Source organism: Siphateles boraxobius, unplaced genomic scaffold, assembly GCF_051911475.1.
Source record: "Siphateles boraxobius isolate OS27281-9 unplaced genomic scaffold, OSU_SipBor_1 11, whole genome shotgun sequence".
NCBI lineage: Eukaryota > Metazoa > Chordata > Actinopteri > Cypriniformes > Leuciscidae > Siphateles > Siphateles boraxobius.
Window position 1 is genome coordinate 4614363 of NW_027508711.1, and position 24517 is coordinate 4638879.

Below are 24517 nucleotides of genomic sequence, written 5' to 3' on the forward strand. Positions count from 1 at the left end.
TGATATAAAAAAGTTCGAAACATAATTTTGCATTTGTATTGTATTCGAGAGAAACTGATATGCAATAAGAGAGAAAAAAAAGGATTCAATTTGATTTTATTACATCAGGAAATTGATTGGCATTTTCTTCTGATGCAGTGAACTTCAGCAGGTACCAATGAACCAATTATTACACAGAATGTTATAGGGTAACATGAGGATGACATCATCAGTCTAACGCAATAGTCAGCAAACAAACAGAACACGATAGGGATGGGTGTACAAGAGAGAAGACAGAGGAAAGAGAAAAGAAACAAAAATGAAAATATATACAATAGATAGGCTCGTTTTTGAGACGGCCATCACAACAGAGAGGATTCTGGGTAATTGTAACTGAGTAGAGTTCTCAAATCAAAACTACTTATGAAGAAAAGGTATAAGTGTGGTAAAATGTGAAGTAAAAGGCTAGTTTCAACCGTGTAATATGTGAATAAGTGGGTGAACACCTGAGATTACTAAATGATTAATCATAAGAAAATACCAGGCATAAAACATAACATAAAGTGAGCATGTATGTAAATAACTATGCAAATAAAATAAAATAAAATATTAATATATCATTTTAAACCAAAATATTAAAAAGATAAAATGTAAAAATATAACTTTAAAAATCAACTATGATTTGATATATATATATAATCCATTCATTTATTTATTTTGTGCACCTTAGTATAAAGTGTACTGATTATGCAAATATATATATATATATATATATATATATATATATATGAATAGCCTACTCTAATTTTAATGAAGCAGTGAGGGCAACAATCTCTGATTTTGAGAAACCTTTCAGTGAAGCTTCATAAGACTTGGGACATAATATTTTAGGGTGCTCAAACTATGGAGCTATTGTCTGATGTTTGGACAAATGTATTTTGACAAACGCATAAACGCACTGACAGGACGTACGATTCAACATGTTTAAACACCTCTCAAAACAGGATGTAAAATTCAACGTGTTTGTAACGGACACAGATAGCAAATACAGACAGGTTGTTTGTGTGAACGTGATGCACAACATCCAATATATCAAAGCAGCGAAATGACACCAAAAGGGGAGAATTCTGAAGGTATCTTGTGTGTGATAAAAGTGTTACGAGCACCGGAAGGGTCAAAGTTGATCGTGAATGCGCTAGGCTGGCATTCAGAAGTCGCACTCGTGACACTTCGAGAATTAACCCCTCCCACACAAGCTGATTTGCTGCCAGAGCACAGGGGCGGAGCCAGGCTGCTGGGGTTGCACATGGGAGGTTGGGTCAGAAGCCAGAAGAGCCAATGAGAGAGTCATTTGATGATGATGTATAACTTTTTTCAATTACAGATGCATTTTAATACTGAATATCAGACATTAACCTCATTCAAGGGATGAATTCAGAGATATAGATTGAGGAATAAATGTTATGTTACTGAATATTACTGAACATCATCAATTCATTGATATTGATTCATTAATTTATTCATGAACTCATTCATTTAAACAAAACACACACTAAATGAGGTTAAGTCTGTTAACTGTATTTTATTCTATATCTCATCATTCAAGCCCACACACACCACTTAATAGGCATCTATTGTTTTAACATAAAGATAATAATTATCATATACAGGCCCAAAGCCTAATAGAAAATTTTAATGAAAATATAAATGTATATAAATGATATATAATGATATAATATAAAATAATGCAAATCATATATACTTATACAAAATATTTATTTAGCTTTCAAAATAAAGATGACCCCCAAAAAGAGGTTGTCGCCATATTTAGCTCACTCTTTTGGATAAATTTGTATATCTAAATAAACCCACACACACTCTTGCCTCCTCTCACACACTTACGACATATTGCCTGGCCTCGAAAGCATACGTAGGCCGACCGAGAGTCCTCTTCATGATTTCTTTATTATAATACAGAGACTGGGCAGACTGCAGCAAAGAATAAACCCTAATTAAACACACACTCACACGAAACTATACAAACAGACACACACACGCGCACACACCCTGTGACTCAACAAACACACTTTTAATACAAAAATACACACAAAAAAACATTTGAACACAAGGACAAACACACATACTTGCAAATTTTTTGGTTCACAAACCAGCAAACAAATACAATTCAAACACACACACACAGACACATCTAACTGACTATCAGGCACCAAAACACACTCAGACACACTGAAATTATTCTTCACTGATTATTATGGTCTTACATCATAAATATTGTATGTAGTGTACCCACATACTTGGCTCACATACTTGACCCAAGTATGTGACATGTTCTAGCGTAGACAGCTAAAAACAAACATATTTTTTATTAAAACAAATCCAACTTCTTCAATAATAATGCTCTAATACTAACCTGTTCAAAAGTTTAGGATTGGTAAGATTTTTTAAATGTTTTAAAGAAGTCTCTTATGCTCAACATGGCAGCATTTATTTGATAAAAAATACAGTAAAAACAGGAATATTGTGAAATATTATTACAATTTAAAATAATGGTTTTCTATAATTCCTGTGATCAAAGCTGAATTTTCAGCATCATTAATCCAGGCTTCAGTGTCACATGACCCTTCAGAAATCATTATAATATTGCATCATAATATGTTATCTATGTTGAAAACTGTTGTGCTGCACAATATTTTTGAGGAAACCATGATACATTTTTCAGGATTCTTTGATGGATAGAAGTTTAAATAGTTCAAAAAAACAGCATTTATTTGAAGTAGAAATTTGTAAGGTTATAAATGTCTTTACTGTCACTTTTGATCAATGTAATGCAAAATAATGTAAATAAAAGTATTCATTTGTTTAAAAATCTTACAGTCCCCAAACTTTTGAATGGTAGTGTACATCAATTCATGTCAACTATAAACACACATTAGAAACAAGCCAGGAGCACAAATGGAGAGAATGAATATGTCAAAGACCTTGATATGTTTAGCTTAAATTCTTTAAGATGTTCCCATCTGCCCTCCATTACTCTATTTTAAACCATTTGTGCCTATAACATCCTTCTTTCTTTCAATGTGACCTGATTTATGCCACTAGCTCTAATGTCAGTTAAGCTAAAATCTTGAGCGTCTACGTTATGTGGAAAACAGAAAAGAATAGGATGAACTTAACCGGGCACTTCCTGTTTGATGGATAAACAGACAAAAATAGGAAATGATAAATCTGTTCTGTTTTTCTGTTCACTGACCATCGGTCCTTGTATATCAGTGAGCTGAACGGAGAACAGTATCTGTGTTCGGTGCATTGTGAAAAGATAAAAACGTTTGAGATTTGCACAGGCACATGGGAAACTGGGATTTGCTGCGTTATCTGTTGTTTTGCCTCTGTTATCTAAGAGAGTCATTCAAAAGTCCGAATCTCTGCTCGCACACACGGAAACATGCGAATGGCCTTCCTGAGGGGAAGGTGAATCTGGTCCGATTTTATCAGAAAGACACATGTCAGCGTTTGTGTAAATACACAACATTGTTTCTGAATGTTTGTGTACAAGTAATCTCATTATTCAGGATTAACCTTTATGTTTGAGCACCCGTTTTTATTTTATCTGTCACTGCAGGGTCCATTCGAGGCCTCCTGACTGGCGCCCCTGCGTGGTGAGTGCATAATTGTGTTTGTACATGAGACAGTGAAACCATGATAAACGAAACATAAAAGAGAGAGAGAAAAAGAGAGTGAGAGAGACAGACTGATAGAGAAAGAGAGAGAGAGAGAGAGGCAGAGTGAATATCATTGGCTGCGTGAGGTGGAGAAAAAAGGAGCCGAAGGACATAAACAATTCCACTGCTGCTTCCAGAAGTCACTGCATGACATCATCGCCTCAAGTATCTGAGTCACACTATGACATCATCGCTTCCGAATGTTGTCTTCAAGTCCTTATAGGTCGTAATTTAGTAATGTGCGGTCAAATTTTGGGAGGAAAAACATTTCAATTTCACATTTCCACTAAGACAGGAAGCTTTTTTTTAGCACTAGTGTGACAAAATAAAGCAAATAATAATATAATAAAATACAATTTAATATATATCAATATAATATAATAAACCAATTTATATTAAGCTTTTTTGCAAAAACTCAAAATGCTTGGTGTTGCTATTGTAAAGTGTTGTTATTGTCAATTAAAACTATTAAAAATTGTTTCCTTATTTAAATACAAAAACTGAAAATATAGATATAAAAATTGAATTGAAAATATGAATACTAATGACACTAAAATGATACTGCTTGGGGCAGCGATTCTTCGTTATGAAAAAATATAAATAAATACCAAATGTACCCAAAATCAAATTTTTTAATGTTCTTAAGAAAATAATTAAAAAGAATTTGAATATTTTATAAAATCTATAGGCAAATTTACAGTTATTAATAGTCTTAAAAATTAGGCAAAATAATTGAAGAAACAAAGTAAAGTAGTATTAATAATATAACCATTGTATTCTATTCCTTAAAACTATAGGATGATCGTTAAATAATAAAAAATAAAATAAAAATGATCCTAATTATCATCCTAGGGAACATTTTATCCTAATAAAATTCTGAAATCATCCTAGGGCACAGAAAAGTTCCCCAACCTGGAGATTCACTTAAATACATTATTAATACAGCATTAGTCACATTATGACATCAATAGGTTGTTTTATATGTAGATTATGATGTTCAAAAAAAAAAAAACACTAAAATGATCATTCGGCTCCTTTTTTCCATTATCCCAATGTACACTGACATGACAGCACAGGCGATGACACAGGCAAAGAGCGGCGCACGCGCACACTTACATGAACACACAGATGTTGAAGACGTGAAACGCCAGCATGCACGGATACTTACCCCTCGCCGGAGGCTCCTGAGGCAGTGCATTTTGGGCTTGGAGGTCATGAGGTCGTTGAATCGGTGGGACAGGGGCTCCTTGGACTGTTTGGGGGTCTGGGGAGTGGGGCAGGGGTCAGGGGTCACAGCAGAAGGTGAGGGAGGGTCAGGGGGGGGCTGGCGAGGTATGGGGGATGTTAACAGGGACATAAGCTACCGGTAAGACACGTGCCACAGAGCAGCGACCAGTGAGTGAGAGAGATTTACAGAGAGAGAGAGAGAGAGAGAGAGAGAGAGAGAGAGAGAGAGAGAGAGAGAGAGAGAGAGAGAGAGAGGGTGGGGACAAATTGATCCAGAAAGAGGTAAACAAAAAAGGAGGGGGAACACAAAACAAGAGAAATAAGGACCCAAAAATGTTACAGAACTAAAGCAACGGATTAATCAATTAATCAATTAATAGAACAAAAGAAAACAAAAAATAAAACGGAACTTAAAACAAATGCCAACTGAAAGAAACGCTGCAGCTGTGGTGTTGTTAACCCTGTGAGCGAGAGAGTTAGTGCGATAAACTCGGTTCGGGATATCAGGGGTCACATGCAGGGGTCAAATCACTGCAGAACCATTTAAAGGGACAGTACACCCAAAAATGAACAGTCTGACATCATGTGAATGACTTTTGTTCTTCCCTGGAACACAAAAGGGGATGTTTATGCTGCTTTTTTCAATATGATGGAAGTGGATGGGGACCATGGGTTGTCAAGCTTTACAAAATGGCAAAAATCCCTATAAAAATCCCTATCCCTACAAAAATCCCTATAAAATTAGTACATATGACTATGTGTACTAGATCTGTAAAACTGTGGCATGAGGTTAGAGAGTTTTCCAAGAATTCCTTGCCTTTTAGGAGCTTGACAGCCATGATCACTATCCATTTTCATTGTATGGAAAATAGCAGTGTGAATATTCCTGCCATTTCTCTTTTTGTGTGCCATGGAAGAAATTAAGTAAATGATGGTGAGTAAATGATGACAGCATTGTCATTTTTGGCTGAACTGCCCCTTAAACAAACTTTACATGCACAGCATACACACACACACACACTGCTCTAAAGTACAAAAAAAAAACAGTTTTTAGGTCAACCATTTGCTCTTTTTCTCTCTCTCTCGCTTTCTTATTAGCAAGCTCCCTAAGGCATAATGGAGAAATTAACGAACGTGCGTTCTGGGACAGCTCACATTAACGGTTCAGTTCCCAACAGACTAGAAACCCTAAATCTGTCTTTGAAGGCCGTGACACACCAAGCCGACGTCAAAGACGTCTAGCAGTGACGAAAGCTGACTGTGTTGTCGCCTCTCTTCAGCTGCGTCTGGGCCAAAAAGCTTCACTTGAACACCTAAAGGACTACAGCTGACTGCCAACTAGCATGCGTTCTGCGCGTCAGGAAATAACTGTCTACATCAGCAGGTATCAATATTCATCATTCTAAAAGGCAAACCAAAACTAGGACTGCAGATATACAAACCGTAAATAAAGCAGCGTCCTCTTCCCATTCTGAATATCAATCATGCTTATCACTTTATTCATTTCAGCCGGCTCATGTAATTATGAAAATATTTGGGCATTTGAAAGCGAAGGTAAGATGATGTAAATTTAGAACAGCCTTCTTTCTGTGCAGCTTTCATCACTCCCTTTTATTCTCGTACACCGACTCGTCCACTAAGCTGAACAACCAATCAGAGCGATCTCTCTCACCGACGGCTGACGCCGATTCAACATGCTGATTCGGCTAACAGACAAGACCCACACCACAAAAACTAGACATTGACCGACCGTTGGCTTGGTGTGTCTCGCCTTTATGCATTAGCAAAAATCTAAATCTACATGAGTGTGCCAAATACCACGGGAAATAATTATGACAAAAATGATGTGTGCAATAATGCACTTTCAATGGAAGTCCATGCAGCAATATGTTTAATAACCAGTAGTCCCACTACTAAAACTTTACAACTCAAATAACATATTTTGTACAAAATAATGTAATCACTTCAACATAAATATGAGCTGCATATATTTTGCTTTTAAACCCTCCAGAACGTCTGGTATTAGTTTTCCATCTTATATTTATATTTTGTTCAATTTCAGCATATTTTCAATTAACTAACATGATTTTTAATACTTTTAAAGGGATAGTTCACCCAAAAATGAAAATTAAGTCATTAATTACTCACCCCCATGCTGTACCAACCCCGTAAGCCCTTCGTTCATCTTCGGAACACAAATGAAGATATTTTTGATTAAATCTGAGAGGTGGATCACTGCTACATAGGCTGCCTAAGGGAATGAAACTTGACGGCCCAGAAAGTCATTAAAGAACATGTTTAAATATTCCATGTGCCTACAGTGGCTGAACTATAAGTTTATCAAGCGACGAGACTACTTTTTTTCCGAAAAAAAACAAACATAAATAACGACTTTATTCGACTATTCCTTTTCTTCCTTGTGGGCCTGAGACGAGAGTTCAAGAGATTTCCACGACGCATGCGCGAGAACTGAGAAGAGGACGTTCTTCTTCTAATACTTCTTGTTCAGTTCTCGCACATGCGTCGTGGAAATCTCTTGAACTCTCGTCTCAGGCCCACAAGGAAGAAAAGGAATAGTCGAATAAAGTCGTTATTTATGTTGTTGTTTTTTCGGAAAAAAAGTAGTCTCGTCGCTTGATAAACTTATAGTTGAGCCACTGTAGGCACATGGAATATTTAAAAATGTTCTTTAATGACTTTCTGGGCTGTCAAGTTTCATTCCCTTAGGCAGCCTATGTAGCAGTGATCCACCTACTAACCCTTTAATCAAGAATAACACCAGCCCATAGACTTCCTTTGTAAGTGCATTGCTGTACACACTTTTTCTGCTTGTTTTTACAAACAGACTTTCATTTCCTGTGGTAATCGACAGAATTTCAACAGATGCTACCAACAGAGCTTAACTTGCACTGAACCCAGAAGATTCCTTTACCAACATACATTAACACAAGAAAGCCTCTTATAACCCTCTAGAACAATCTATTTTTGTCATATCATCAGCTTTCGATATGTACCCATGCATAAACACCATTAATCTGATATAATTTTGCATGAGAAGTTTGTGCGTTTAGCTAGATGACCATATAATAAAATGTAGTTTCTAAGAAAAGACTGTAAAAGTCTCCTAATACTTGCCTTGTGTTATTTCTGACCACAAACAGACGTTATACACAGAAAACACAAACAGAATAGACGTGAACTGACAAACACAGGCTATGATTGGAACAGCATTCTACTTTCTACTCGTACTAATTACAAAGTATGAATACTAAGGGCAATATGTAAATCTAGTACTCAGATGGCCTACTGTACTTCATTTGCCAAAATGTGCAGTATACAACAAAGCACACTACATGGAGAACAATATCCCATAATGCAATGCGCCAAATTTCCATTTATAGTGTAAATCAAAAGGACTTTAAGTGATATCAAAATGCAATATCTGCCAAAAGTTACATTGTTACACAAAACTGGACTAAAAATGTAAAATAATCATATTTATTCATAATATAACAACTGGGCGCCATTGCCAACTTAAACATGATGTGATGAGATCATGTAACAACAATGTGCATTTGCGTACTACTGTATTGTTGCATAATGTTTCACATAAACAAATTTATTAAGAAATACACTGCCGTTAAAAAGTTTGGGGTCGTAAGATTTTTAAATGTTTTTTAATTCTCTTCTGCTCACCAAGGCTGCATTTATTTGATCAAAAATACAGTAAAAACTGTAATATTGTGAAATATTATTACAACTTAAAATAACTTTTTTTATGTTAATAGATTTTAAAATGTAATTTATTCCTGTGGTCAAAGCTGAATTTTCAGCGTCATTACTCCAGTCTTCAGTGTCACATGATCCTTCAGAAATCATTCTAATATGCTGATTCGCTGCTCAAGAAACATTTCTGAATATTATTACTAGGGATGCACCAATATGAAAGTTTTGGCTGAGACCGATAACCGGTAATAATTTTTATATGAAAGCCGATAACCGATATATTGTAGGATAAATTTAAATCCAAATTTTTATATAATTTTTGAGAGCCTGATTACACAAAGTCTCACCATTAAAAGCCATGTCCCTAGCGCACAATTATAATGATGTTCTCATTATAATATTATGTAGCCTATATGACAGACTTGTGCTGTGCATGTTGCACTTAAATGTATTTTCTTTTTTTTAAGTGATTCGAATCATACTTCAAGCAATTCAAAACCATCATGGAGAACGGTGCGCATCTAAAGTGTCTCAGCTGAAGGAAACTAATCCATTATTTATCGGCTTTAATATGTTGGCCAAATTTTTTTATCAGGCCGATGACGATAACATTAAGAATGAACATATATCGTCCGATACCGATATGATGGCCGATATATCGTGCATCTCTAATTAATTATATATATATCGTGCTGCTTTATATGTTCGAAGAAACCATGATAAATTTATTTCAGGATTCGTTGATGAATAGAAAGTTCAAAAGAACAGCATTTATTTGAAATAGAAATCTTTTTTAACGTTATAAATTAATTTACTGCCACTTTTGATCAATTTGATGCGTCATTGCTGATTAAAAGTATACATTTCTTTAAAGAAAAAAAAAAACATCCTACCGTCACCAAACATTTAAACGGTACAAAAAAAATAGTAGGCAGTATACAGTATATACTGCACAGTATGAATTACGCAATACAGTAGTTTTCCATTCTGCCCATAGCCATACAGACACACCTCAAAAAAATTATGTATCACAGTGTTAATGCTCACATCCTGGTCCTGCGAGGTTAGGCGGGGTTTGGACTGAGCATGCTCAGTAAGAGTGGAGCCTTTGACACAAATGTCAAAGGTCACAAGAACACAGAGGAAAACGAGGAGGAGGAAGAAGAATGTGGTTACCATGAGAACAGCAACGATGAGTGAAGGAAAGAAGAAATTACCTTTCGGTTTGAAAGGACAATACAGAAATAAGGGTTTAGGGTTACAATTCTCTGCGATGTCAAAGGTCAAAGGTGAGGCCTCTCGGGCCGGTGCATTAGTACGTTATCGGTGGAGCATCAGGATGAACGAGGAACGGTTGTATTTTCGTGCAGGGAAGGAAAAGGAGAGGAGAACGATGGTGGCAAACGAATAACAGCATCTACAAGTACCACGATAAAACTAGACAAATACAAACAACCTACACAAATCAAAATAACCAGCACAAACTAAAAACAAAACTCACATAAACACATGAAACAATCTTTATTATGAGCTTTCAGATCAGTCTGTCTCTATTCTTGCATTCATATTGATTTAAATGTAGTTTTTCGGTCAAATCGAAGTAACTGCGAGTAAATGCGGTGACTGTGTGTGTTACCTTGTTTTTCTTAATGAAAGGCCATAGAGTTTTGCTTTTGCCCTTGCTGGAACGCTCGGCTTTGTTGTCCGAGCGCGAGTTATTGAGGCTGGTCTCAGACACCGTCCTCTTCATCGCCTGACCGTAGTCTTCAAACTCCACATCCCCAGGAGGCTCGAACCCAGACTTATACGACTCTATGACCTGAGAGGAGTCCTGCCGGGGAAAGAGAACGCAGAGAGTCTCTGAATGGGGACTTCACATTGATTTCTATTGCTACAAAAATAAGCTAATTAGTATTGCTATAAAATAAACCTTTTCCAAAAAATTATATTTTGAGGGTTTGTCAGATTTTTCTCAGTCTTTTCTGGAGAATATAGCTATATTCCATAAAGGCCATTTGCAGTATCATATGCAGAAGAAGAGAGAGAATGAAATGTTATTAGTGATACTCCTAAATTAGCCACATAAGCTGTTACCATCCATCTATTTTTATGCGAATTTTGAGACATTGCATAAAAAACGCTGGATGGAAATGCCAACATGGGCCGCATACATTTTTTTTTTTATCCGATAAGAAGACATGCTGATGTCTCAATATACACCAAAAAAACTCATGTGACTTTGCCTCAACAGAGGATGTGATTGGATAATGGACTAACCAGTGGAACAATCGTATCCCACAGCACCTCAAATGTTGGTTTAGGTATTCTGAAATGCTTGAGCCAAAGTCTGTCAAGATGATTTTGTATAATGACCTCCCTGAGGCTTCTCGCAAAATTGTGTTCTCAAACACCAGGCATTCGAATGCAAGATTACAGCGTTTCCTCGGCGTGTTTTGAGGCGCAATTCATTTATGACGTACGAAAAAGAGCCACAATAGCTCCCTGATTGCAGAAACTTCCATTTTTATTACAGATATTTTGTGCCAATATCAAAGGAAGTGACCGTTGTGTTTTCTTGAATACAGGGGATGGAAACACTGCTTTATTCGCAAATGTTTTATGCTATATTCCAATTTCGCATATAAGTTAAATTCACAGCTTTAGATGGAAAAAGGATGGACTTACACTCTTGGAGCTTACATAAAGATGAAAGCTCTGACAGAGGATTTAACAGATAGAAATGTGTACTATCTCTTTTGAGGACGCCTCTAAAAGGAAGTTTTCTCGGATTTAGTTTATTTCTGGAGATGTTTTTCCCCAAAAAGCTATTGTCAGAGACAACGGCCATTCGCAGTTTCCTCTCCAGACTATTATATCTATAATTTCCTCTTCTCTTGAAACTGTACCACGGACAGCAGCACTTGCAAGGGGTATTTCAGACAGAAGGAGGCGCTAGACCCGGTCAAGAATGAGGCTGTATGAGTGTGTTACTAACATTCTTGGGTTCAATGGACTCGGCCACTTGTGTCATTCCATCCAGGCATTTCCCGATGATGGGCAAAATCTGTCGGTCGACCTCGGCAAACGTTTTCAGCGACTCGCCCATTCGCTCTATCCTCTTCTCCTCCATCGCCTGTATCTTCTGCTCACAACACACACACACACACACACACACACACACAGAGGTAAAGAGTTACTGTGTGTACTTCTAAGTAGATTTCTACAAAATCTGGAATTGCACCATGCAAATTGCATTCAGCATTTCAGGGCGTGTTTATGCTATTAACTCATTTGCATAATTCAGTGAATTCAAAAACAATGCAGCCTGTGCATGCAAATAAACAACAATATCAGTAGACAGAATTCATTCTCAGTGGATGTTCTATGTGCGTGTGTGTGCACCTGGAAAATATTAGGGATGATGGTGTAATAATGTTCGTTCTGTTCCTGGTTAAACTTCTGCAGGTATGAGGAATATTCATTCTTGCTGTCAGAAGCCATCTGGTGTCTCATCTGAGCCTGCTGCCGTGCCTGAGAGAGAAAGAGAATTAAATATAATTGATTATGCATAGCAACATTATTAAAAAATATAGTACTTACACCCCTAAATACCCATTGCGTCCCAATTTGCGTACTTTATGCACTATTCTATGCCGTTTTGTATAGATAGTGCGAGTAGTGTGTTCACACTAAAAAAATCCAAAATAGAATAAGTACACTTTAAATACCCGGATAAATAACCGAAAAAAAAGTGATGAATGTTGGAAACTTCATGCATTAACTATCGCAGCTTTAATCATGTAGCAGAGGGGGAGGGGCTTCAGACCCCGATGTTCAATGACAAAATAACCTTATAAAGTCCATACACTACACGGATGAGTTCATAGTGTAGAATTCCATAGTGTATAGTGCGTCATTTAGGACGCAATTTACAACAAAAAAAAATTCCTTTTTCCAACGTCTTTGTGACAAAACATTCTCATTAAATCTAATCCATTCATAGGGTTATCTCAAGTCATAACCAATTAGATTCTAATTATTAGAACATATCTGATGTTAAATATAGAGATATGCGGAATGAGATTTTTGACCAATGAGATTTCATTTTGTACGGGGGGCTAACCAGTGTGATGATGCAGAAATCAACAAAAAGACTACACGCAATTCTCAATGACTTCCCCTAAACTCACACACATACATATATATGCAGATATGCAACCTCAAATAAATACACATAAAAATGGTTCCTCACTCCCACATGACTCACACATCAGAGTATCATCACCTTTAGCCTCATTTACATAGACGAATTTATAACTAACACACACTTATGTGTCAAAAAACAGCTATGACATACGAGCGAAAAGCTAAAAGAAAAACTAGACTATAAACACCCACTGCTCAAGAGCTCTTGTGGTTTGAAAAAAAATCATCAGTTTGTCTGCTGAAAAAAAAAGCAACTCTAAAGTGTACAAATGCATTTTAATGCACATCATTTAAGCGAGAGAACGATACAGAGAAAGCAGTGTCATGTTAACCACATCCTGATCCGATTCTAGGAAATTACCATAGACTGTAAAAAATAGGAAATTACACAGGTTAACCTGAGGTTCAGTGTTGCCATGGCAACACTCCGACTCCAACACCAGCTCATCAAAAGCAGACGAGGAAGTTCAGAAAATATACCCTTAAAATTAAATTTGCTCACACTGGAAATGTATTAAAATAAGTCAGATGTTTTTACAGATTTATTGATTGAATTAGACTATTTAAATAAAATTGAACTGTGACATATCACTCCCATCTTGTGCATTACAATATGTTTTCTTAAATATATAAGAATATTCAAATGTAAGAATATTGCATTACAATATTTACATCATATTTATAATATAAAATGTATAAATGTATTAAACATAATATAATATATTATAATTTATATTATATTTTATTTTTATATTATTCAGATTTTTATAAAATAAATAAATATTATTTGAATGCAATATTCTTACATTTGAAAATTCTTATACTTAAGAAAATATTGCAATGCACAAGCACAGTGATATGACTAATTAAATATATGAATATTTATTAAATATTAATAAAAATATAATAATATAAAAATAAATAATACAAAAACATATGAAATAAATAATATGTATATATTTATTAAGAATATTTATTACAAATGTTTTTAAAGATTCTAATAAATAAAATTTAAAACGAATGGTGAATATACAACATAGTTTTTTATATTGTTGTATTATGGTATTATATTAAATTAAATAAAAGCATTTTAAATATTTTGTAAAACTCATGTGGACACATTGCAAGACGCCGGATTAGTGATGATTCCTAAACACAAACAAACATCCTAATAAACTGTAATATGGTGAGCTGACATTTATATATGGGCCAGCAGAACAGAAAGCTTTGAGATTTACATGTTTAAATATTCATGCCCGGAGCCATGTGACTGGTGGGGTAGCAGCGCAGACAAACTTTAATCAAGCCTGTGATTGGGTGGCCGTTCAGCAGGTGTGTCGTGTGGGCGTGGCCATGGCTGGACAGGAAGCAACAGTGTCCTGACACACAGACACACACACGCACACACACAGACCTGCCACGGTGCACCTACCTTTAGGTAACATCGCTTTATGGCATGATATAAAAAAAAAATACATATACACATTAGTTAGCTTAGACTACTAATGAGTTAGTGCTTAAATTTACACCGTATCATGACAGCGACATATCCAAAACAAACCGCTCGACAACACATCAGAGTCAAACAAGACGCATCAAAACCCCACGACCCTTGAACACACAAACATACTGGCTGCATTCAGAATGAAATACAAGCATATATTGTACACTTCAATTGTAACTGTGTCTATCTATTATATAGTAACTATCAAACTGCAGTATATGCCATGTTTATATCATATGACCTCATTGTGTTGCATGTTTAATTCAGTGAGTGAAGTCTTAACTTTTGGCAGTATGAACTTCAATAAAAATAAAAAAAATCTATAAATGAGTCATAAAAGAGATCAAAATTGTGGTTGATATTTCTTCCGGTTTATGAGTCTCAGGGTAAATGGAAGATAAAGTTAAGGCGCATTGCATTGTGGGATGCAGTTCTCTGGTTATATATATATATGAAAGCTTATTCATGCACCATTCATGCACAATTCAAATACAGTACACAGTAAATTGCAGAAAAGGCACGAGTAGTATGGCAATATACTATGCTGAATGCAGCCACTCTTTAATTGGCCCAATACAGCTTATGTACCTTCATTGCCACTGACACATCTGTGTCTACATTAAAGAGGACCTATTATGCCCTTTTACAGACTCTTAATTTATTTCTGGGAACAAATAGGTTTTCACACTAGAATGTTAAAAAAAAAAAAATTGTAGTAAAAAGTAATTGTTGCAGCTCCTCTCTCTTCCCAGTCTGTCAGTAAAGCTCTGTTTAGTTCCTGACTTTATGAAGCCCCTCCTTCTGAAAAGCACAATGTGCTCTGATTGGTCGGCTGAATCAGTGTGTTGTGATTGGTCTACCACTTAAAGTGTGTTTTAGGAATGTGAATCCCCTTACCATAACCTTGACTTTTAACACACTACTAACTCAGGCCCTGCCCCTTTATTCTGCATATACCTTGTGTGGGAATTATTTAAATGAGGAATATTGTGACGTGTTCGTTTCAGGAAGAAAACTCAAGACTACAATGGAGGCGTTTCAGGGAGTTCAGAAACAGTGACACTGATATAGAGAATAACTGCCGCTGGAGTGACTTTGCAGACCTTTTTCATGCTCAAACCACAACATTACACACTAAAAAAAGTAGCATAATAGCTTTTTAACAGATTTACCAGATCTTCAAGTTTGCCTTTGACATGCATTTGACTTTTCGGAAACTCACACCATTGCTACCTAAAAAACCTTGACTTTCTCAGTATCTGACCGTTAAATGACAATAACACTCTAGATTCTGGACTCCTGGAAGCAGGCGCTCTTTTCCACATCTGAATACTTTGGAAATTTCTCTTTGTTCTATACAAGCTGTCATACAGACATCTGTCGAGCACACGCTCTGGAACAAAGAAAGATTAAAAATGGGCAAGGCTCATCGAAAGAGTTGGCGATATTGCCTGTCCTGTGAGACTCCACAGTTCCACACACACACACACACAGTCGAGTTTCCACAAAACGCCACGGCAGCAGTGTGAGACAGCGAGGGATGTGTTAAGATGAAGTAAAAACAGACACATGTGAATCACTGGAGACTTATTAATTTTGTATAAACCAAATAACACAAAGAGAGGTGATGACATCAATGACATCATGATCAGATGAATTACAGATCTATCTATTCAGACTTGACTGATTGATGGATTTCTTTTCAGGATTTTGGGTGGTGAAGATCTTCACTAGGAATTTGGGTATGATAATTTTTTTGGTGGTTTCAACATAATTATATTTGATGAGGTCTGCAAACACACACACACACACACACACACACACACACTCACACACAGCCGGTCTTACCTTCTCCACGTCTGCTTTCGTCACGTTGATGTCTGCGTCCATCTTCTCAAAGTACTGCTGGGCTCGATCTGCTTCTTTACAATCCCGCTCAAACTTTCGCTTACACTGCACACACACACACACACACACACAGACACGTGTGTTAAAACATTAATAGATCTAGATGAATGTACTTACAGATGTTCTGATGCAGAACATTCACATCTTAATTAGCACACTCACACATGTAACCCACCAAATGTGTGTGTGTGTGTGCGTGTGCGTGTGTGTGTGTGTGTGTGTGTGTGTGTGTGTGTGTGTGTGTGTGTGTGTGTGTGTGTGTGTGTGTGAAGTTCTGCCGTACAATAAACCATCATCCAAAATCACATTGTTTATCCTTCATCTCTCTCTTGCACTCATTTATTTGAAGGGACAATCAACATTTGTGTCCACACTGACCATTGAATCACCCGATCACGCAAACACACACAATGAGATCATTCTTACACACTGACACACACAGGCAGTGCTCTCTTCTCTCACACACACACACACTGAATCAACAAACACAGCCAGAAGACGGCTAACAACAACACAATCCATCTCAAATGCCACACACTCTGCAGACATTGGGCGTACAGAGGAAAGTTGTGATATATCCTGTCTGGTTCAGTGTGTGTGACATCTCTCTCTCTCTCACACACACACACACACACACACACACACACATACAAAATCTAGTTGACTGAGTCTGACCCAAATTCAGATCACTTCGCTAACAAAAAATTACCATGGTTTTCTTTTTAGGTAATACCATAGTATTCACTGATATTATATACTTTGAAGTACAGCATGATATGTGAACATGGAAATCATTCAGTAACATGGTATACAGCTTAAGTTTAAATAAATAAAAATACCTAAATAAATACAGTAATAATATTTTAATATTTTAATTAAAAAAAATTGTGTCATTTTAATATTATAATTTTATTTGTATTTATATTATAATTTTATTTGTATATTGAATAATGCTAGTTTAATCCAAATTAAAAAAACATTAGTATTATTAGTTTAATTAAATACAAAAAACAACTTGTTTAAATAAATATAAAAATACTTAAATAAATACAATATTAATATTATAATAATTTATTTTTAAAAAAGAAGAAAAAAAAAATATATATATATATATCTTTAAATATTTTAATACATTATTTTGTATTGAATAATGCTAAACAAAAGCCTTTTCACTAGTAATCCCAGACTTTTGGAGACCATTGTAAATCAAAGTGCCATGGTATTACCATGGTTTCTTTATAAGTCAGGAATATTGATTCATTATTGATTTTGGTTGAACTCACCGACTCCAGCTGTTTCCAGCTGGCTTCGACCTGTTGCTGTGCCTTCCGTCCATCATGGAAATGCTGTGAGAGAGAAAGATGTAGAAAATGTATCCCTTGTTCATCATGATTTATTAAGAATAAGATGCACATAAAAGCACAAACACATTCCCACAAGAAAATGATAATGCACACAAATTGCACTTTCATTGTTCAGGAGACCGAGAAGTTCTCAATTATGATTTAGTTCTATATCAGTTTTGTCTCAGATATTTTACCTAAAATTCCTGAAGAGAAATACATTTTATTTGAGTCAGTAGTTGACAGTATTAAAGAGCTATAAAAAAAAGTGTTCTTATTGTTAACTAAAACAAAAAGTATTAAAAAAAATGTTGTTAGTTGAAATGAAGCTGAAATAAAATATAAAGTTTAAACTTAAAAACCGTGAAAATTAAGCTGTACACTGAAGTACTAAAATTACTAAAACTAATAACTAATTATATTAGAAATATAAGAAAATAAGAAAATTCATAAAAACAACAAATGATAACTGAAAATATAATAATAAAATCTCATCCAAAATATAACAAACTATACTAAAATAACACTGTTCAATAAGATCAGTTTGAGAATTTGATGAGAAATGTCTTTTTTCTCAGGTAAAAGAAATCTCAGAAGCAGGAGACTTGATCACAAATCTCTATTTGCTTTCCATTTAATCTTATTACTAATATATAATGAAAACAAGAATAATTGAAGAATACAAACGGGAGTGTGTGTGTGTGTGTGATATGTGTGTGTGTGTGTGTGTGTGTGTGTGTGTGTGTGTGTGTGTGTGTGTGTGTGTGTGTGTGTGTGTGTGTGTGTGTGTGTGTGTGTGTGTGTGTGTGTGAGTAGCCAGGAAGCCATATTGGCGTGTTCTGTGTGTTTCCTGTGCGCGTCGTCACACTCGAGGCCGTCTGTGTGTTTCTCTCAGCGGCTCCTCTTGGCCTCAGCACTCCAGGGAAAGTGTTCGCTTGGCCAACACTCAAATATCTCTCACACAAAGAGCTCAGTGTGCCACACAGATAAAGACCTGCTTCTCATGCAGGTCTGAGATCAGCTGAAGACCCCAACAGTCATCAGCTTAATAACAACACATGACAGCTTAAAGATGACGAATTTATATAGTCATGCAACATAAATCACTAACATGTTTTGCATCCAGAGATTTAAAAAGTATCTGAAAAACATACTTCAGTAAAAGTATGGCGAAAAATACTACAAATAAATCACTAATGAGTCAAAATCTATCCAAGAGTATCTAAAGTTTAACAGAACCATTTTACTCGTACTGAATGTAGGCTCAAAGATGCACTAGTCCTCAACATCTAAGAGGACGTTTACACGAGACCGCTTTCAACTAAAAACAGAAAACTTTTTATGTGTTCTGGCCGTTCATTTACACAACAACGGCGTTTTAGGAGCCTGAAAACGTAAACTTTTGAAAACGGCTCTCAAAGTGCAAGATTTTGAAAAACATTATCCATTATCCTCTCAGTATAAACTACAAAAACATGAATTTGTGAAAACAGTGACTTAATGCTCATGTGTATTACGTGTTCAGTCTATAGGCACGTAGTGTTTCTTTACAAAGTGACATCGCCAACTACTGGCCTGGCTGCATAGTACAGCGTTATTAGATTTGTGAGGAGAGCAATCACTTTCTTTTCTAAAATCGAAATAAAACTGAACATCTCAATATTGCAATCAACACAACAGCCTCTTAAACATCTACAAATACTCAGTTAAGCTCAAATGCTCAAAAAGGACATTAATAAACCAGATATCCTTCAAAATGTCTCTTCAATATAACGTTTAATCAATTAATATAAATTTTTTTTTTTACTATAAATATTCCTCTTTTGTCACTTTGGATAGAAGCATCTGCTAAATTAATAAATGTAACATTATATTTTTATTTCAGTATTTATTATTTATTTTAATTACAAAAAATAACAATCCTTAGTAATTCCTGTAAAATGAATCACTAAAATAACTAAAATGAATTCCCTTTAATAACTTTTAGTCTAGTCTAATGTTGTTTGTAAAACACACGGACACCTGCACTGAATGTCAGACGGTCAGATTAGACTCAATATCCTGTTTACCACACAGAGTCAGACTGCATAAAAAATCAGCAGAGCACAGTGTAAGTGCACTGTCCTTTACTACTGGACTACAGAATATTTTTGTTGAATATTTTACTGTATTTGAATAGCACAATGCATATGGTTCCTATGACAAATGTAAAATAGTTTCCAGTTTGTTAAATGTGCAGAGTCAACTACAAATCATGTGGTGTCTGACTTCCCGAAGATTGTACATTTTGTGGTTCTGTTACACTTTCAAAACACTGATCCGTTTGTTTGAGAATATTTAGAGCATTCTTGACTGATATATATAGTCCTGCTCAAAAGTTTAAACACCACTTGCAGAATCTGTGAAAATGTGAATATTTTTAACAAAGTAAGAGGGATAATACAGAATGCATGTTATTTTTTATTTAGTACTGTCCTAGTAAAAGTTCCTGTGAAAAATGTTGAGCACCACTGTATAATTGTATAGCAGCACTTTAATTAATTTTATAATTTTATTTGGAATATTCCTGGAATATAATATATATTGAAAAAAAAAGAAATATATATATATATATATATATTATATATATATATATATATATATGTGTGTGTGTGTGAAGACCTCCGGTGCAAAAGCCTCTAAAATCCACCTATGTCAAAAATGAGAGAATAATATTGAGTGAATGCTCTCCGCACATAATAATAATAATTTGTTACATTTATTACATTACGCTTTTCTAGGCACTCAAAGTCCTTTACATAGAAAGGGGAATCTCCACAACCACCACCAATGTGCAGCATCACCTGGATGATGCCACGGCAGCCATAGTGCGCCAGAACGCCCACTACACACCAGCTTACTGGTGGAGTACATTATACCTTCACCAAATACTTTCACTTCAAACTCACTAAATCTCAGCCTCAGCCAATTCAGAAATGTCGGTACTTAGGTAGAAACCTATACATAGGAGCCTAATAAAAATTGTAATATTAAAGAAAAACGTTAGACGGACTTAGAGGCTTTTGCATATATATATATAGATGCAAAAGCCTCTAAGTCCGTCTAACATACATATCATATCTCATATATATATATATATATATATATATATATATTCTTTTTTTATTATTATTTTTTATTATTTAGAATACTCCTGCAAAAATTCATGTAAATTAAAACACTCATATTTCTGAATCTCATAAGTCCACAGTAAAGCCATCCTTCAGAAACTGAGGACCACAAGACTTTAGGAAGATGTTTGGATCTGTGTATCATGAGCTGCTGTTTCTCTGTGCTGACTGAACAAGAATCAGTGAGACGTTAAGAATGACAGTGAGAGAACAAGTGAATGAATGAAAGAGTGTGAATGTGATCAGTATTCATCACTGAGAATCTTGGATGAATAAGAAATGCAGGCATGCAGCGTGCGAATAAAACCCTATAGAAAGCATTATGGGTACAAAACCACAGTCAGTCAATAGTGAAGGAGTCCAGTTGTGTCTAGCATAGCGATCAAGGCTTCAGAGTGCACTTTCACAAATACACATACACAAGAAGGTATATTTATCATTCTATTATGGTATTTCAAATAATTCTTACTGTGCTTGACCTGTATTGACTCTCTCAGTTTTCTAAAAACAGATAAACGTGACAATTCACATACACAAAATGCTACAGCCCATTAAAATAAACTTAGAAGCGGAAATCTACACTCACAGCCGATCAGAGGATGTCAACCTGTTCTCAAACAGGAAGTTGACCTCTAGCTGATTTAAAGATCAAGCTTTACTGTAAGAAGAAAAGAAAAGAAATAACAGAGAGAAAAATATGACCTGATGAACAGATGAAAGAGACTAGACTGAACAAAACCGTGCTACTTCAGAGAGGATTTGAATAATTTATGCTTCACACACACACACACACACACACACACACACACACACACACACACACACACACACACACACACACACACACACACACACACACACACACACACACACACACACACACACACACACACACACTGAAGATAAATGCAGACTTGTTTCCCATGGATCAAAAACAGAACAAAAAAACAGTAAGCAACTGATCTATCTTGAACAATAGCAAATGCACTGACATTATAAGTCTTCTATTAAGCATAAAATAAAATATAAAGTTGGAAAAAAAATGTTTTATTATTAAAAACAGAAGATAAGAAAATAAATAAAATAAGAAATTAAGTAAAATAAAAAATAAAAAAAATTATTAAAAACAAAAATAAAATATAAAATATTTTTTTATTAAAAACAAAATTAGAAATTAAGTAAAATTAAATAAAAAGTATTAAATTAACTAAAAACACAAAATAAAAATAAAAAATATTTATTTCAGAAAAAGAACTGAGAGCTCTGGCTAAATTCACTGCAACTTCCGGGTTTCAATTTCAGATAAACCTGCTCATAAACGACACAAAACTGAGGTTGGTCAGTTTGCATGTCAGTCAGTTGTCTCTTCATGTCTGAAAAGACATTCCTGGCCTGATTACGACTTAGTCGTAATGACTTTTAGTCAAAGTCTGGCTATGCAAAACCAGTCTGGCCTTTGTCATCAAATGAAGTGCTTTTGTTTCTGTTATTCACTTGTTCAGCTGTGACTGTATCTGGATCAGTCTGAGGAACTGAAGCAGCACCTCTCAGATTCTGGATTTATCACATCCCAGAATAATAACCTGAGCTACTCCGCAGCGCCTACAGATGGAGCTTGTCTCAAACACACATGGTCCAGGCCCAGTGAGTGTACAGCCTCTTCAACAATGGGTTTAATAGAGATGTACAGTATCAGACCATATGCTGTCTGGATTAAAAGAGTGAAAAATCTGAGCAAGACTGTTTTTAATTAATTCTCGATTGCAAAGTCCATAAACTACAAAATAAATAATAGGTTTACATATATACATTTATACACGTATATATATCTGAATTCACAAACACATCCAAAAATGGCACGCGTGTCTCAAATCGACAGAACATACTGATGAACAGAGGTAGACAAGAGAGATAGATAGACAGACAGACAATTAAAGAGAGTGAAAGAAGAGGTTTATAAAACAGGAGAGAAGCAGCATTCTGGGAAAACGGCCAGACAGACACCATGGAGCCCTGCTCAGTGTGTGTGTGTGAATAGAGAATGCTGCGAAATCTGCGTTCTTCAGGTTAATACTAAAATGCCTTCATCTTATTTGATAAATGAAAGATGAACGTTGTGTTCTGACACTGCTCATGTCATTAGTTCAGCTCTGTCTGGACATAAATCAGAGTCGACCACCACGAGAGCTCAGTGTCATTCTGGTGATGTTTCTCATCTGTGTGTGTGTGTGTGTGTGTGTGTGTGTGTGTGTGTGTGTGTGTGTGTGTGTGTGTGTGTGTGTGTGTGTGTGTGTGTGTGTGTGTGTGTGTGTGTGTGTGTGTGTGTGTGTGTGTGTTTATGTGGAATGATGAAAACACACACAGACACACAAATGAGAGTAATTCATATACACAACCCAGACACTTTTAGTCTAAACACACAACAGCAGCTCTATTTAAGGAAGTGAGGGAGACAGAGCGAGATGTGTGCTATAATTCTGACAAATAGGATCTTTTAGAAGAGAAAACTGTCCTGTTATAACTTATATACTCGTAAAAATACAGGGCAGTATATTGTTTTAAGGTCCATAAATAAAATTATCAATATTATAAATACACTAAAGCAATAATAATATACTAATGTATTAACATGTATAAGTATGTATGTATATAATTTTAAACATAAAATTTATTTAAAAAAATTCTAACAATTATAAAAATACATTTGATATATATATTATAATTATATATATATAATATTTTTATTTATTTATATAATTACATATTTATACAGATAAAATATATACAATAATGTAAATAAACTTTATATACATTTATATAAATTATAAATATTATATAAATTTATATAAATCCAATTTATATATAATAAATTATTAGAATAATTTCATATATATTAGGGCTGGGAAAAGATTAATTGCGATTAATCGCATCCAAAATAAAAGCTTGTGTTTACATAATATATGTGTGTGCACTGTGTATAATTATTTTGTATATATATACACACACATGCATGTATACATATAAAAAAAATTTTTATTTATATATTAAAAAATTATATTTATATATAATATAAATTATAAATAAATATATAGAGTATATACGTGTAAATATTTCTTAAATATATACATGCATGTGTGTGTATTTATATATATACAAAATAATTATACACAGTTCACACACACATATTATGCAAACACAAACTTTATTTTGGATGCGATTAATCGCGATTAATCTTTTCCCAGCCTTAATATATATATATATATATATATATATATATATATATATATATAGATATATATAGATATATAGATATATATAGATATATATACAGTATGTGTGTGTGTGTGTGTGTGTGTGTGTGTGTGTGTGTGTGTGTGTGTGTGTGTGTGTGTGTGTGTGTGTGTGTGTGTGTGTGTGTGTGTGTGTGTGTGTGTGTGTGTGTGTGTGTGTGTATACACTTGATCTTTTAGTATATAACTTAAATAAAATGCATATTTTTTATATGCTGTTACATATATTGAGTGATTAAAAGATTAAGGGATTTGCTTGAACCAAAAGATAATTTTATTACAATTTACTTTTGAAATGAATAGTTTATTGATTATTCACTTAATCTGCAAGGAAAATACCTAATAACCTTAAAAACTACTTGCAGGGAAGCTGGATGAAAAAGTGAGATATCATGAGAAATGGATGAACATTGTGTGTGTTTAT

At 34.9% G+C, this 24517-nt stretch overlaps 1 protein-coding gene across 20 annotated transcripts in view; it reads right to left on the bottom strand.

The window, feature by feature from the left end:
• fnbp1b (formin binding protein 1b) overlaps positions 1–24517 on the bottom strand; it is an 88119-nt gene that overhangs the window by 20539 nt on the left and 43063 nt on the right. For 8 of the 20 annotated variants that reach the window (XM_077194293.1, XM_077194276.1, XM_077194279.1 and 5 more), the window contains exons 5-10: positions 17574–17636; positions 16231–16335; positions 12075–12203; positions 11668–11814; positions 10309–10503; positions 4888–5079 (exon numbers count right to left, since the gene is read on the bottom strand). In XM_077194293.1, coding sequence (XP_077050408.1) covers positions 4888–5079; positions 10309–10503; positions 11668–11814; positions 12075–12203; positions 16231–16335; positions 17574–17636 — 831 coding nt within the window. The remainder of the gene's footprint in view (positions 1–4887; positions 5080–10308; positions 10504–11667; positions 11815–12074; positions 12204–16230; positions 16336–17573; positions 17637–24517) is intronic. The other 12 variants (XM_077194294.1, XM_077194288.1, XM_077194286.1 and 9 more) reach the window with 2 other exon arrangements.